The 15,879-nt window shown below is 45.1% G+C and overlaps 2 protein-coding genes across 6 annotated transcripts in view; both read left to right on the top strand.

Annotated features, from left to right (window-relative positions):
- The window catches only part of Sf3b3 (splicing factor 3b subunit 3), a 46,479-nt gene extending 36,176 nt beyond the window's left edge, over positions 1 to 10,303 (top strand). For all 3 annotated transcript variants that reach the window (XM_003472132.5, XM_063247630.1, XM_063247631.1), the window contains 11 exons: positions 1,009 to 1,131; positions 2,111 to 2,265; positions 2,919 to 3,093; positions 3,954 to 4,159; positions 4,244 to 4,400; positions 5,241 to 5,366; positions 6,184 to 6,396; positions 6,833 to 6,931; positions 7,579 to 7,722; positions 9,083 to 9,187; positions 9,688 to 10,303. In XM_003472132.5, coding sequence (XP_003472180.2) covers positions 1,009 to 1,131; positions 2,111 to 2,265; positions 2,919 to 3,093; positions 3,954 to 4,159; positions 4,244 to 4,400; positions 5,241 to 5,366; positions 6,184 to 6,396; positions 6,833 to 6,931; positions 7,579 to 7,722; positions 9,083 to 9,187; positions 9,688 to 9,828 — 1,644 coding nt within the window. In that variant the 3' untranslated portion in view covers positions 9,829 to 10,303. The remainder of the gene's footprint in view (positions 1 to 1,008; positions 1,132 to 2,110; positions 2,266 to 2,918; positions 3,094 to 3,953; positions 4,160 to 4,243; positions 4,401 to 5,240; positions 5,367 to 6,183; positions 6,397 to 6,832; positions 6,932 to 7,578; positions 7,723 to 9,082; positions 9,188 to 9,687) is intronic.
- A 196-nt stretch (positions 10,304 to 10,499) lies between these two features.
- Positions 10,500 to 15,879, top strand: part of Il34 (interleukin 34) — a 65,048-nt gene continuing 59,668 nt past the window's right edge. For all 3 annotated transcript variants that reach the window (XM_013154798.3, XM_013154797.3, XM_013154799.3), the window contains exon 1: positions 10,500 to 15,271. The gene's annotated coding sequence lies outside the window, so the exon portion shown is untranslated. The remainder of the gene's footprint in view (positions 15,272 to 15,879) is intronic.

Raw genomic sequence — 15,879 nt, 5'->3', positions numbered from 1 at the left:
TACAAAATGTATGTCATTTCTTTGCTTACCCCAACTATAGTTCATATAGGAAAAGAACTTTTCTCTCTGGTATGCCTTTTTCTGGAGTAAGGAGTTAGGACCATAACAGTGTCCCGTAGGGACTGATGAAGTGAATTTGTTTTGTGGTACTGGACATTTAGCCCAGGGCTTTGCCCTGAACTACATCCTCAGTAGTCCTTGTTATCTTTTGAGACATGGTCTTGATGAGTTACGTTACCCAGGCTGGCCTCACACTTCTCTTGCCTTAGCCTCCTGCTAGGATATACAGGCATACACCACCATGCCTGACTGTTTATTCCTTTTTAAAGTTAAAGTAGGATTATGAATTTGGGTTTTTAAAATACTTGTCCTTCAAGCTAATGGCATCTTTTTGTTTGCTTTTCTTTAGATGTTAAATTCCCTCATTTTAGACAAATGTACGTTTCCCCTTTGAAGTTGGGTCTTTTGTTTTAATGTGACTTGCTGTCTTTCCTTCTTTCACAATAAGATATATCACGTGCAGCTGGGACATGCCCCAGCCTTCAATCTGCTGTTCTTTGGAACCTTGTTTAGAGACCATAGTAGGTAGACCTGATTTTTTTGTCTCTTTGAGACAGGTTTACACAACATAGCTCAGGCTGGCCTTGAACTCACTTTGTAGCCCAGAATGACCTGGAACTCAAAGCAGTTTTCCTGCCTCACGCCCTTGAGTGCTAGAATTACAGGTGTGGGCCATCATGCCTGGCACTGTTTTTAAATTATAGGAAAAAGGTATAGGACCCATGGTTAAAACAAATGTATAGGACCTAATAGAAATAAATGTTCTCAGTAGATGCTTGGTAACTGTTTAAACAGTACGATAGCAAATGAATGGCTGAATATTAGGATTTTTTCTTGAACCATGAAGTAATTTCCCTTTGTCTCCAAATAATTATTTGAGAGGTTTCCTCACCATAACTGATAAGCTTCAGTTACTGAGCAGTCTTTATCCACTTTTCTCTTGATTAGAACGGTGTGCTGCTGAGGACTGTCCTAGACCCTGTCACTGGAGATCTGTCTGATACTCGCACTAGGTACCTGGGATCGCGTCCGGTGAAGCTTTTCCGAGTTCGGATGCAAGGCCAAGAGGCAGTAAGTAATAGAAGGAGCAAGCAACACATTAGATGTTACTGACACCAGCTGAGAAACATCTCTTTGTTGTGTAAGCTTTGCTTTCACTAGTTCGTGAACAATCAAAATTTCCTTCATGTGGGAAATCACTTCTGTAACTTAGAGCTAACATGGGTTCCACGGCTGTGTCATGATTTGGTTTTAGAAAAATTTGGATATTGATCCCTTTCCTCTTTAGGCTGAAGAAGGCTAGGAATAACTGGAAACCTCGTCCAGGTTACCACTCAGCTATGAATAATCTTGTCATGTTTACTCTAGGCAAATAGCAGTGTCATGATTCACTATTTATTGTGAAGGAGATGGAAGGATTGCTGTCTTTTTTTTTTAATAGGAAAAATTTATTTCAACTCATGGTTTATAGAGTTTTCAGTCATTAGTCACTGGCTCCAAGGCAGGGTGGCATGGCAGAAGGGAAACAGTCCATGGCAAGATAGGCAGAAAAAAGCAGCCTGTCTTTGGTAATTAAGAATATTAGCATTGCTGGCTGCTGTGGTAGTTCTTCAGTATTGTAGCTGTCTAGTCTTGAGGTGGTGTTCCTGTTTTATACAAGTGGAAACAAGCTCTTCGAGGTGGAGTCAGCTTAGAGCATGTTGTTGGGAGCATGTACTTGTAGTGTACTGCGTTTTCTTGGCCTCTTGTCTAATGGTGATCTTTTAGGGTCCTCAGTTTGTGGAGTATCCTATGGACTGAAATTTGCAGTTAAAAAGCCTGGGGTGGTGGTGCACACCTGTTATCCCAGCACTTGGAAGGCTGAGGCATGAGAATTGTCTGGATTTCCAGACTATCCTGTGCTCAAAAGTGAGCTCAAGGTTAGCCTGAATTGCATAGTGAGACGTTGTCTCATAAATGATCCAAAGAAAAAATTGCAGTTAGGACATTTAGTCAGTGTGTCATGTTTGCATTTTCCCCAAGCTTACTGGACATAATTTTCTCTCTTTAGGTATTGGCCATGTCAAGCCGCTCATGGTTGAGCTATTCTTACCAATCTCGTTTTCATCTCACCCCCCTGTCTTATGAGACCCTGGAGTTTGCATCTGGCTTTGCTTCTGAGCAGTGTCCTGAAGGCATTGTGGCCATCTCCACCAATACCCTGAGGTGAGTAAGCCCTGTTTTGCGAACCCAGCCTTTCTGCCAAAGGCTTAACCTGTGATTCTGCCAGTGGGGGAAGAGGTTTTGGAGAGATATAAGAAAGCTAATTCTTCACCATGAGAGGAGTGTGTTGCAATTGAAGCTTCATTTGGCTCAGGATTTAAGTAAGTGGGAGCCAAGTTTCGATGTTTAGAGTTTAGCTTCTGTTTAGAGTTTCAGGGCCAAGATTTAATACTTATCAGTATAATTCAGTCTTGAGAGTTAAGATTCTTATCTTCCAGTGGAAGACCAGTGCCACTGAATTAGTTTTAGAACAAGTGTTGGATTACTGATAACATTTTCTTAGTCAGGTTATTTACAGTATTACATCTTTTAACATGAGTATGTTATTTAGGCCTTTTGCAAATTGGCAGAGCTAATAACAGTGACAATTTTGACTTGTGTTTGAAGTTGTTCATGCCATGGTTTTAGCTGTGGGTTGTTCATAATGAAACTATCACAGCCTCTTGATAAATTATTGACCATTGCTTATCAGGGGAACTTGTTTGTGCAAAAGAGCTTTCAGTAGCTTTTTGCAGCTTTTGTCTTCTCTGTCTCCAACTTTCAACACCGGCTTCTAGGTCCTGAATGAGTAACCTGTAAACTCCTTTGTCTTCTAGAATTTTGGCATTGGAGAAGCTAGGTGCTGTCTTCAATCAAGTGGCCTTTCCACTACAGTACACACCCAGGAAATTTGTCATCCACCCTGAGAGTAACAACCTTATCATTATTGAGACGGACCATAATGCTTACACTGAGGCCACGAAAGCTCAGAGAAAGCAACAGATGGCAGAGGTGACAAGTGACCTTTAGGGCTTCAGTTAAAAGGGTTGTAGAAAAGTTTAAATGGTCATAATCATTGATTATTTTTCAGATCTAGAGCTGGGGATGTAGTTCAGTGATAGTGCACTTGCATGTCATTCACAGGACCTGGGATTCATTCCCGGCATGGCAGAGAGGAAGACCTCAGGCTCTTTTCAGCTCATTTAAGTGGTGTCCTTCTCCTGGGTTCCTGGTTTTAGAGGCTTTGTTGTGATTTGGGATTAATGCACTGACTTGTGTTAATCAGAATTCAGCTCCTCTGGAACAGAGCCTTTGAGCTTCCAAATGGGTTTCATTGGGTATTTCCTGGGTTTGAGCCCAGAGCAGAGTGTTTTTAGGGTCCCCACAACACTAGGTCTTTCCAGGAGCCATTTCCCAGGAGGAACTAGAGCCACAACTCTTGAACTAAATCCAGCAAGGGAAATCAGATGGGCTAGGTTTTGAAAAATGGGGTTTTCATTTTCATGTTTCTCAGACAAGTAATGCAGTATTTGCCACAGCTGATATTAATGGTTTGGGGTTTTTTGGTTTTTTTTTTTCTGTATTGGGGATCAGACTCACACCAGGCAGGTGCTTGTGCCACTGAGCTAAACTCCTAGCCCGATACTAGTTCTTCTGGCATTTTCTTATCAAGTGGAAGAGGCAGTATCTGATTTTCTGATTAGTGATATTTCTTCTCCGTGTTTTGCACCTCTTTCCCTGAATTTTTACTTTGGGCAGGTGTGGTTTTGAGTTTGCTGCTGCACATATTGAGTGCTCCTTGCAGTGTTCTACTACTTGCCATCTTTACACCTCTCAACAACTTACCCAGATGGTCTTGCTTTTTGGATTAGGAAATGGTAGAAGCAGCAGGAGAGGATGAACGGGAGCTGGCTGCAGAGATGGCAGCAGCATTCCTCAATGAAAATCTGCCCGAATCCATTTTTGGAGCTCCCAAGGCTGGCAATGGGCAGTGGGCGTCTGTGATCCGGGTGATGAATCCTATTCAGGGAAATACGCTAGATCTTGTCCAGCTGGAACAAAATGAGGCAGCTTTTAGGTAAGGAGCCCAGGGTACAGGGTTTGCTGGGTGAGACCCAGGAGTTGTTTGGCTTTTGACAAATGCTTGACTTGTTCTCTGCAGTGTGGCTGTGTGCAGGTTTTCCAACACTGGTGAAGACTGGTATGTGCTGGTGGGTGTGGCCAAGGACCTGATACTTAACCCCCGATCTGTGGCAGGGGGCTTTGTCTATACTTACAAGCTTGTGAACAATGGGGAAAAACTGGAGTTTTTGCACAAGGTAGGAACCTGGCATTGATTACCTTATATCCTTAGTTCTATTGAATGCTCTGCCTTTTGCTGAACTTGAGGGCCAACTCACTGATTCTAATCCATTTTTTGGTAGCACATGGAAGATGCTAGGGCCTTCATGCTTCAGTGATACTCTAGTGCCTGACTGCCACAGGAGGCCTGGGTGCTAACCACTCACTGTGTCTTCCAGAGCAACAGCAACTTGTGACTAAAATTCAGCAGTGTTGAAGAATTAATCTTCTCTGTTCCTATGAAACAGTTTACTGTTTCATAGGAACAGAGCTTCAGTTTGGGAAGATCAATTTCTGAAGATGATGGTTATGATTGCATAACAGTGCAGATATATTTAATGGCACTGAACTGTGAACTTAAAAATGACCAAGCACATGCCTCCTTCAGCCTAAATGTAAGGGAGTGTCCTCTCGGAATTATCTCACAGACTGTTCTTCGTGCTAAACTTATTGTCTCTTCCTTAGGGCTAAGATGTCACTAAGAAACTGCTACTTAGATGCTGAAGCTCCCTTTTTTGTAGTGCCAGTTAAACCTAGCACAGGCTATAAGCAGCATTTATTAGGGTTTTTTTTCTCACTTATGGCATTGGTCCATTCGCTGGGTGATAGGCTTGTGTGGGACATTTACTTGAATATGCTCTCAAGTTGAGACTATTGTATGGGTGGTTTATTTCTCTAGTGAGCAAAATAGGATCTCTTTTTTTCTTTTTTTCTGACAGATACCTGTAGAAGCAGGTGCTTCTGGGTCAAAGGAGTAGGATTAGTGTGTGACTGACTGTGTGTGCAGGTAGTTGCATAACCTGTTCTTCTTCTCGCAGACTCCAGTGGAAGAGGTCCCTGCTGCCATTGCTCCATTTCAGGGGAGAGTGCTGATAGGAGTGGGGAAGCTTTTGCGAGTCTACGACCTGGGGAAGAAGAAGTTACTCCGAAAGTGTGAGAATAAGGTAAATGTGCTAGTTGTGGGCAAAGATCTGGCTAATAAGGCAGGAGTGGGCATTAGCGTGGTGGTGAGCACTGATTCTTAAAAAATCATGCCTGCCTGGCAAGCACAAGGTGTCCTGAGTTCAATTTCTGGTACCCAAAAACAAAAAATCATGATTTTATTAAGACCATGTTATGTTTCCCCAATTCCAACCACAGAATTTGGCCGTTTAGTCTTGCTTTAGAAAAGCGGGAATAGATCACATTTCTCAGCTTCTTTAAACCAGGGTTAGAAATTTAACTGTAAAGGTTGAGCATATATTTCCACTCTATTTGAAAAATAGCTCTTTTTCTCATCTTTTAGGCATTTTATTTTTTTTACTTTTTTTTTTTTTTTTTTTTTTGAGATTGGGTCTCATTGTATATTTCAGGCTGGCATTGGGCTCATTAAGTAGTCCAGGCTGGTGCTGAACTTACAGCTGTCCTTGCTCAGTGTTGCAGTGCAGGGATTGCAAGTGTGCCCTGTCACGCTAATCAATTTATTGTTTGTTTATTTTTGTTTGTTTTGTTTCTTTGTCTTTATGAGATGGGGTTTTACTTAGCAGTTCAGGCTGGCCTTGAGCTCACTTTGTAGCCCAGGCTCATCTTAAACTTGCAGTGATCTTCCTTGCCTTAGACTCTCAATTGCTGAGATTACAGGCTTGTGCCACCATGTCTGGCTAGCAATTTATTGTGACTGATATTCTTTGCTGTGTGCTGTTGTATATTTGTTATGGTCAGAGAAAGCTGTGGGTTTTGAATTCCAGGATTATACCCATTGCTGTCCTTGTTTTACCCTAGCACATTGCCAATTATATATCTGGAATCCAGACTATTGGGCACAGGGTAATTGTGTCTGATGTTCAAGAAAGTTTCATCTGGGTTCGCTACAAGCGTAATGAGAACCAGCTCATCATCTTTGCTGACGACACCTACCCCCGATGGGTCACTACAGCAAGTCTCCTGGACTATGACACTGTGGCTGGGGCAGACAAGTTTGGCAACATTTGTGTGGTGAGTTAATATGTTTCCTTGAAGTTAATTAAGTGAGGGAAAGCTCAATTTGTGCTATTGATAAAGCCAAGGAGCCAGTGTGATGATCTCTAATGTGAGATGTTAAAATTAAGGATATTAAACTCAGTAGTGATGGGTTTAGCTTGAACTAAAGGCTAATTTTTGTTTTTCTTTCTTGCTGGAATCTTGGCTTATCTTTTTAAGTTTAAGATGCTTTCTTTTGTCTGTGTTCTTTGGTCTGTTTTTGCTCTTGGCTGTGCTGAACCCTTGAGAGTCTTCTGCCACTCACAGCTCCCCAAAACAGGTACAGGTGGCTTAGGCTTGGGCCTCTGTCTAGGTAGTGTCCCTCTTTGCTTTAAAAGACCTAGGGCAAGTGCTGCTTGGTAACCTAGGGGAGCAGGTGAAGACTTCCCTCTGATTTGTGTCACTTTTGTAGGTGAGGCTCCCACCTAACACCAATGATGAGGTGGATGAAGATCCCACAGGAAACAAAGCACTGTGGGACCGAGGCTTGCTGAATGGTGCCTCACAGAAGGTAAGATTGCAGAAAGGGAAGAAGGGAAAGACTCTTTGAGTCCCTTTCCTGTTGTCCTCACTGAAGGTTTTTAGTAATTACCCACAATGCACGTAACTGTGCTGTGCCCTCTCCAACCCGAAATCCCTAAATTGCTGATAAGAAGGCCTGTAATGGACATGATGCCCATGTCACTGTATCATTTAGTACATTTCCTGAGACATTCTGTTAATAAAAATCTCTTTGAGTAAGTAGTGTGGTCCTCAGAAAAGAGGTCCATGAGGTTCACTGCCAGCACCAACCATCTGTTCCCTGGGTTCTAATTGCACTCTCCTGTAGGTAGGTGGTGGTTTAGGATATTTATCTTTAGACTTTTAAAAATAGATCTGTTTTAGAGAACAAATAATAGTAGTTACTATAATTGTTTTTCAGATGTTTTCTGATACATTAAGCTGCAAGTAGACACAATTTTTTTTTTTTTTTTTTTTGTCCGTACCGGGGATCGAACTCACGACTGCCTTCTTGCAAGGCTAGTAGACACAATTTTAAAGTTCAGTAATTTTTGCATTTTAATGATGATGGAATGTATCTGGAAACACTGTTTGCTCTTGGGAATCAGAACAGCTTCTTGGGGCACTCACAATCTCCACACTGTTTTCCACATGCAGGCAGAAGTGATCATGAACTACCATGTTGGGGAGACGGTGCTGTCATTACAGAAGACCACGCTGATCCCTGGAGGCTCAGAGTCACTTGTCTATACCACCTTGTCAGGAGGAATTGGCATCCTTGTCCCATTCACATCCCATGAGGTGAGAGTCCCTACATGTGTTGGTTACTTTTCTCTTGTTGTGACAGAATACCTGATGCCCAAAATGAAGGAAGGAGAGGTTTATTTAGCTTAGAGTTTTTGGAGGTTTCAGTCCATACTCGGCTGGCTCGAAGGCAGGGTGGCATGGCTATGGTATAACTGTTCATGGTAGCTGCAAGCAACAAGAGTGAACAGAGGGAAAGAGCTTGCCTTCGTCCTTCCCTTATAGTATATGGTGGGTCCTCACCCCTGGGTAGGTGCACCACTCATAGCGCCAATCCCAGTACTAGACAATCACAAGTACTAGATTCAGCTACCTCCATGATTGCTTGAGGCTTGGGGAGCCATCCAAGCCAAATACCACATCACTCTGGCCGTGGTCCCCCTAAGGTTGTTTCTTGGTGCTAAATCCACCTACAAAATCAAGTCTCATCCGTCCTCACTTGTAATTAGGGGTATTCTAGAAATTGTGTAAGGTGACTGTTAAAAGTCCAGAGGAGATAGGAATCCTGAGTGCATTTGCTCCAGAGAACGGTCGTTCATCTGTACTGTACTAGTTCTGATGGAGATAACAAGGTTGTTCTAAGCCCAGAGCCCGAGGAGAGCGCCACAATATGGGATAGTGGGATTATCAACCCTGAAAGAATCAGTATCTCATGGAATCAGTTATAGGACTGGCTAAATTTGGTTTGTCCCAAGAAATCTGGATCAGGACTCTGACCTTAGAGGTCATTCTTTGCATATGACATTCTCGTTTATACCATAAATGAGGTTCCTTTGAGTTTTAGCTACCCTGCTTAACAGAAGTTAACTTACCTGTGAGCATCAGAAGAGTGGTCAGGTGTGTGGTAAGTTAGTGATTTGTCTGTTCATTGTGTTTTGGAAACTTATAGAAGTTGAGATATTTATTTATTTACTTATTTTTGGTCATTTTGAGAGGTCTTGCTATGCAGTTCAGGCTGGCCTTGAAATCACTTTATAACCAAGGTTGGCCTCACACTCAGAGCAATCCTCCTGCCTCAGCCTCCTGAGTGTTGGGATTTTTGTGTTTCTGAGACAAGGTCTTGCTGTGTAGTTCAGGCTGGTCTTGAACTTGCTGTGTAGTTCAGTGATCCTACCTTGGCATCCCAAATGCTGGGATTACAGGTATGTACCACTGTGCCAGGCCTTTTTAGGTTATGTTTTAGAGACAGGGTATTGTATGATGTTGGTCTTGAACTCACTGTAACCCAGGCTGGCATGAAACTTGTGGCCCTCCTGCCTCATCCTGCTGAGTGCTGGGATTATAGGTGTGTAGTACCACATCTGAGAACACTTTTTATAAAACAAATCAGTAATATATTCTTTGCTTCTTTCACCAGGACCATGACTTCTTCCAGCATGTAGAAATGCACCTGCGGTCTGAACATCCCCCTCTCTGTGGGCGGGACCACCTCAGCTTTCGCTCCTATTATTTCCCTGTTAAGGTAGATGGGGGGGAATCTGGATGGGAAAGGATAACTATTCCCCTCAGCCTTTTTCTGTGGGTCCCTGTTTCTTAAAAGTCAGAGCAGTCTAGAGAGGAGGAGCAGCAAGGAGGAGTGGGTTGATGGAGGCAGTGATGGCCACATGAGCTTAGTGATACTGCAGGACCTCAACCTGCGGAGCAGATAAGGGAGGAAAGGCTGCACCAGATTTTGGCACTTCGTTTTTTTTGGTTTTTTTTTGTTTTTTTTTTTTTTATCGGTACTGGGGATCGAACTCACGACCGCCTGCTTGCAAGGCAGGTGCTTATGCCGCTGAGCTAAATCCCCAGCCCGATTTTGGCACTTTGAACACTGGTTATTCAGCATCAGTTTCGAATTTGTCCTTCACTGTACAAATGGGGTTCGCTGCCTGGCGAGAGTATAAAAAGGCTCCCACAGCTGCTACTTTGATGTGTACCCTTTTCTTTGGATGTCTAACTTTTTTCTCCTCTGTGTCTTAGAATGTGATTGATGGAGACCTCTGTGAACAGTTCAACTCTATGGAACCCAACAAGCAAAAGAATGTGTCTGAAGAACTGGATCGAACTCCACCTGAGGTGTCCAAGAAGCTTGAGGATATCCGGACTCGTTACGCCTTCTGAGCTCTGTACTGTGTAGGACTTGCTCTAGAGACTGTGTTTGTTTGCATCGCCTCCCCCCACCCCAACCAGGCTTCTGCCCTATGGCAAGACAAAGATGACTGGATAGTTAAGACTGCAGTGTCAGTGCTAGTAGCTCTTTCCGCCTCGTCTCTTCCCTTGGAATGACTGACTGACTGACCGAATGGTTCCTTCTAAAATGGGCACTGAGATTCGCTGTCTTCTCCCTGCCTAGTACATGAGACATCACCAGTATGGAGCATGAGGCTCCCTCGTTCTGAAGCTGTCCTGCATTGGTACTTCTTGTCTACTTTTGTACACATTCTTCATTTTTAACTGGTTTTCTTGTAAATACAGTTTTGTACAATGTTACTTTGCAGGAGGGCGACAAGCTACGTTGGGACCAGGCTGGATGCAGTAAGGTTCCTGAGTTCTCCTTTGGAACTTACCTAGAAATACAAACCTGGTTTTCAAGGTGGCTGCTATCTGTTGTATCTTTTTCTGGGTATGAGAATACAGGCTGGAGATTTAAGCCTCTTTATTCTGCCTTCCAGGTACCTCTTTGGACTTTTTTGTGGAGGGAATCAAACTCAGGACCTCATGTATGCCAGGCAGGCACTGGGCCACTGAGCTACAACCCCCACTCTCCCCTTTGAGGCGTCCGGTGGTTGGCTCCGTAATTGTGGTGCTTTGACTTCTTCTGGTCCCTCACTGTGCAGGTGAACTTTGAGCTCACTAACCGTGCAGACATCTCCCGCTATTGTCACTTATGTGAGGTGGCTGATACTTCTCCCTCCATCTCAGCTCCTTTTCTACTCTGTGTTCTTGGAGTGATGAGTTTAGAATGATTCTCTGCTGGGCAGTATCGTTTAATGATGTTTCCTTCACTTCCTTGGCTCCTTGCCCTATGACCACTTGGACAAGTCAGGAAATACAGATGAACCCTGGTACTAGCCTGTCTTTGGAAAGTGAGTGTGTGGGACCCCTGTTGAGAGGTAGTGGATGAGTGTGTTTGTGCCTGTGCCTGTGCGTGTGTGTGTGTGTGCATGCGCAGCTATATCTTAGCCTTGGTGAGTGTAAGGGAACGCTGAGCCTGCTGACCGGAAGTGACCCACTTTGAGAAATGTTCCAGCCCACGCCTGGAAATTCCTCCTGCCTGGCTGTGTGGGAAGCTCCAGTCTTTCCAGCAGTCCTTCAGTGCATTGAACCTGAAGAAACCTGAGCTCACTACTGCGCTCAGTACTGCACATAGTAAAATACTGTTTTATCTGCCTCTGCTCAGCTACCTAAATGGTCAGAGCTGCCTCTCTACAGCTATAATTGGTGGGAATCAGGAACACAGGTGATTAGACGCAGCCTCTGAGCAGCCCACAGTCCAGCACAGAGGTTTCCTGATGCCATCCTTTGGAACTAAGTCACTGTTTAATCATGACTTGGTTTTAGAGTCGTCAGTAGAAATGTAGATTTGGCCAGGATTAAATCCATAAGTAACATACCTTTTTCTTTTTTTGTTCTCACTTAGCTCATGGATTTGCATAGGAGATGGAACTTCTGAATTGCATTTGGGAATGTTTCTGCCAAATTGATGGTGACATGCCATTGTCGGAGGCACTCAGCAGGGTTGAACAGTGGCTCCTTGTTCCTAGCCTGTTCATACTTAGGTTTGACAGGAAGAATTTATAGAGCTGAGTGTGGTGGCACATGCCTGTCCCAGCACTTGGGAGGTTGAGGTAGGAGAATCACTGAGTTTGAGGGTAGCCTATAACAGACCATGACCCTGTCTCAAAAAAAAAAAAAAAACACCAGTGTGTAAAAGCAGGAATTGTCCTGTTGAACTTTCTCTGCATTCCACCCATCAGTGTGCTTGTCCTCGAGAGGAAGGGCTCTGGCAAGTGACATTTCTGAAGTGCCAGCAGCAGGAATGAGGCTTGAGTATGTTGAGTAAATGAATCTTGTTCATTGCTGCTGCCTCGTGACTTACAAAAGATGTTTAATAAATATTTAGCCATTGGATGGGGCTAGAGTTTAAGCTTCATCTGTGTAGCTGGTAAGAGGACCTAATTGGTTCATATGACTAGATTGAAGGACCAGGTAAAGAGGACAATGTCTCCAGCCTTACAGAACTCACCAGGCTGCTCAACAACTCAAAAGAGGGAAATCTTGCAACCCCAAGGCCTCTGCCTTTGGCCGGGTTTGCTCCCACCCTGCTTCTCTGCTCAGCCCCCGTGACTTGGATCTAAGAAGGGACCACAAAGTTTTCAGCTGTCTCAGCTTTCCCCTGACCTCAGGGGCAGAGGTTCTGCAGATGTTCTTTCCTTTGGAAGATCTCTTGCCAAGAACAGCATTCCTTGAGGGGAAGGGGTTCGAGCTGAACTGTGGCTGGAATGTTGCTTTTCTTGGTTTGTGTAAATGTATTGCTGGCAGGACAACTGCTCAGGCTGAGAAAGGAGCTCGGCACTTGCTGTCTCACAAAGACAGTGCGAGGCTCCAGGATGTGGCCGCTTATGACCACAGCCAGAAACGCTGAGGCATTTTTCCGATGGGATCAACCTGGCTTTCAAATTTCTTTCAGTTCCTAAATTCTGCTTTCTATTTGAACTAAAAATGTTTGCATGAGTCACTCTACTTGTCATTTGCCTATGAAATATTGTATGTGCATATTTTAAGCTTATTGCATCCTTAAAATTAATTTTCAAGGGCTGGCTGTATCAACAGTTCAGAAGAAATATCTCGCTGAAATCAAGGCTTATCCAGAAAAATAATGTAGGGGGAACAGATGACTCTGGTAGGAACATGGTAAATACTGCTTCACTGGGTGGTTTATATTTGGGGACCTATAAGTCCAACATGGAGGGCTTATGTGACATTTGGGTGAACTGACATCAGCAGGTACAGACAACACAGCATCTGAAGCATCCCTGTCACAGTCTGAACCAGTACAAGTGAGAGCTCTTTGTTGAAAAGCTTGGAAAAGCCAACAGGAGTCTTGCCAGCTCCTGGAAGAGGGTGTTCACCGAGCACACCCCTGCCCATCAAATTCTGCTCCTAGCAGTCACTGTCCCTCTGAGACAGTGAGTGACTGAGTCAGCACACAGCAATGAGTTTCAGAAGCACTTGGGCGCCCATGTCTGACTAACTCGGCAAACAGGCACAGCTCTAGACGTAGGGAAAGTCAGAAGATCTTGGTTAAAAATTGGAGAGGAGGTGGGACTTCAGGTCAGGAATTGGTAGGAAACAACAGTGGCTCTCACCCCAGCTGGACATTAGAACTGTCTATCAGAATAGACTCCAGGTCCCTTAGAAATTCCATGATGTCAGGTGTGCACATTTGTAGTCCCAGCACTCAGGAGACTGAGGCAGGAGCATCAGAAATGGGCTACAAAGTAAGCTTGAGGCCAGCCTGACCTCAAAAAATCAAAAACAATTTTGTGATCTGAGGATTTCTCCATGACTCAGTGATCAGACATGGAAATCCCAAGTTATAATGGGGAGGCAGGGAACATTGCTGTTTGTTCAAATTGAATCAAATGCTATAAAAAAGAAAGTTTGGAACTTCTGATTTTGGAAAAGAGGCTGGGAGAGCCCACTGCAAGTAGCTGAAGGGCGATTTTTAGTACCATCATAGCCCAGCTCACGCCACATCCAACTACTCTGTCCCCACCTTCAGGTTCTGAACCAGAGGCCTAAGCACCTCTCAGCTCCCAGCCTCTGCCTGCCTGCCAGAGCCTAATCCTCAGATTTGCAATCCACAGATCACCCAACGGAACGCCCCCCTTTCTCTGACTACAAATGGAATCTTGGAATGAAAGTTGCTTTTGATGAGGATGTCGAGGTGGGGGGGGGGTCTCACAAGCTACTTTTGGGCCATAAATATATGAAAGCTACTAACATGTGACAGTCTCCCGAGAGGTCTTGGACACTGGGTTGTTGGCATGCATTACTGTTAGAAGGGCGCTAAGGACTCACCTTTACAGAGCTGATGCTGTAACTGGAGGGAAGAGCACATAAGTCAGAAACACTACTACACCTGCCAAGCACTGGATGTCCACCTCTAGGCTGGATCTGAGTTTCCTATGTAAAATGTATGAAGCAAGACTGACCTGGGGCGTGGTAACGGGAGACTGCCAAGTGTCGGGGTGGAGGGTCTGAAGCATGGTGCTGGGACACCGTAAGCACCCCCATCCTGTGCCACTGCACTGTATGGGGTGCTTTGGAAGGCATTGTCCCAAGTCAATAGGCCCTAAGGGCCACAGTGGCATTTGCCCCGGCTTCTGTGAATCCCCTGGCAGGTCCCCATTTCCTCCCCCTCTGCCCTCCCACGAGCTGCTTGAATCAGCCTTGGCAGAGCTCAGGGCTGCATGGAGGTTGTGGCCCGGTGGCCAATGCTGGGGGCAGGGGTGGGGACCTGGCTGGGCACATTCCAGCGTAGGCAGATGGTCCTGCTGCAAGTTCAGAGAATCCAGTTTTCTCCATATAGTTAAGAGCATTTCTTACCACAAAAACAAAAACCAACTTACATTCATTGACATTTAGAAAGTCTTGGTCCAGCCCAGCATTCCTACATGTAATGCTGGACCCCTAAAGGGGAGTTCTGTGCTTATGTTCAGGGAAGTTCTTGGGTAGTTTGGACACAGGCCCCCCCCCCCCAAGCTCCATTGTGATTTACTGCCCCTAAATACACGAGATAAAGTTGAGGAAAATTGCAGTGCTTGCTATGAAAACTCACTAGAATTTGTGGTGCAATGCCTGTGTGTCCCACAGAACCTGGTTACTCCGACCCAGCAAAGCAATGTATCCATGCCTTGATGTGGCTGAGCGACAGGGCACCTGCAGGAGTTCCCACAGGGCTGTGTCTGAGGCTTTGGGGTTAGATCTCAACTGCCAATTGTGGAATCTTGGGTAAGATATGTGACCAGCCTGTAGAATGGTAGTCCTGTCTGTAGAATGGGGTCCTGTCTGAGATAGCAGAGAAAGGCCTTCTTCACCTAATGCCCCTGGATGCCCTGATGCCCTCTCCAGTCTACTTACATCAGCCGTCTGCAGCTCTGTGATAAGGGTTTTGTTTTGTCAGGGCCTTGTGTTCTGCACGGACCAGGCAGGCCTTTGGTACAGCACTTAGTGCCTATCAGGAAACCAGGGTTGGTTTCAGGGGGACCCCCGCCACACCCAGCCAGTTAAGAGCTGTCCGCTGGCTGCTCTCTGGGTTTGATCCTTTCTACTCTGAGGCAGGCTGGGGCCACGTGGCCCCGCCCCGCCCTCGCTGGCTCCAGTTCTGGTCTAGTTGGAGCGGCAGTGGCTTGCTTCCCCGTCGTCCCCTCAGATAGGAAGCCTGCACAGTGGGCTGGGACAGCCATAGCCTCTTCTGCCTGGTGTCCACTGTCCGCAGCCCCTAGGCACGTGCTTTGGGCCCTGGGCCCTAGAAGACTGCGTCCTGGCCTGTGAACAGGTGAGTGCGGGTTTTCTCTCTCAGGGGGCTTTCCCTCTGCCCTGACACCTCGCTTCCCCTCACCAGGGGGCAGCCAAACTGGAGCTAGACTGGACAGATGCAGCCAAGACGCTCGGAAGCATGTCTTGGGGAAGGATGTGAATTACCCGCTCTGGGCTTTGTTTTTTTAGCCTTCACTTTTACAGCCTTTCCTCAGCCTGGGCAACTTAGACTGTGTCTCAAAGCAAAATAAATGAATAAATAATAACAGCTGGTGGTGTAACTCAATGCAAAGCTCTCTGGGTTCAATCCCCAGTACTCTAGTACCACCGAAAATAATTTTTTAAAATTATTATTCTTTAAAAGACGGGGAGCCAGGTGTAGTGGTACATGTCTATAACCCCAGTACTGAGGAGGCCGAGGCAGGAGGACAGCTGTGAATTTGAGGGCAGCCTGGGGTACAGAGATCCTGTTTAAAAAAATAATAAACTAAAAGGAACGGGGAAAATAGCATAGGTAAGCCTTGTTCATGCAGTATTTTTGAAGTAAAAATTGTGTTTTGCTTTTACATTGTTTAATTTTTAAGTGCACACAAACTGACTATAAGTTATGTTTAAGGTCCACATAGT

This window comes from Cavia porcellus, unplaced genomic scaffold (assembly GCF_034190915.1).
Source record: "Cavia porcellus strain 051 isolate PalLab524CR breed Dunkin Hartley unplaced genomic scaffold, mCavPor4.1 scaffold_4, whole genome shotgun sequence".
Classification (NCBI taxonomy): Eukaryota; Metazoa; Chordata; class Mammalia; order Rodentia; family Caviidae; genus Cavia; species Cavia porcellus.
The sequence above is the reverse complement of the archived record's forward strand: the minus strand, read 5'-3'. Positions and strand labels throughout refer to the sequence as shown.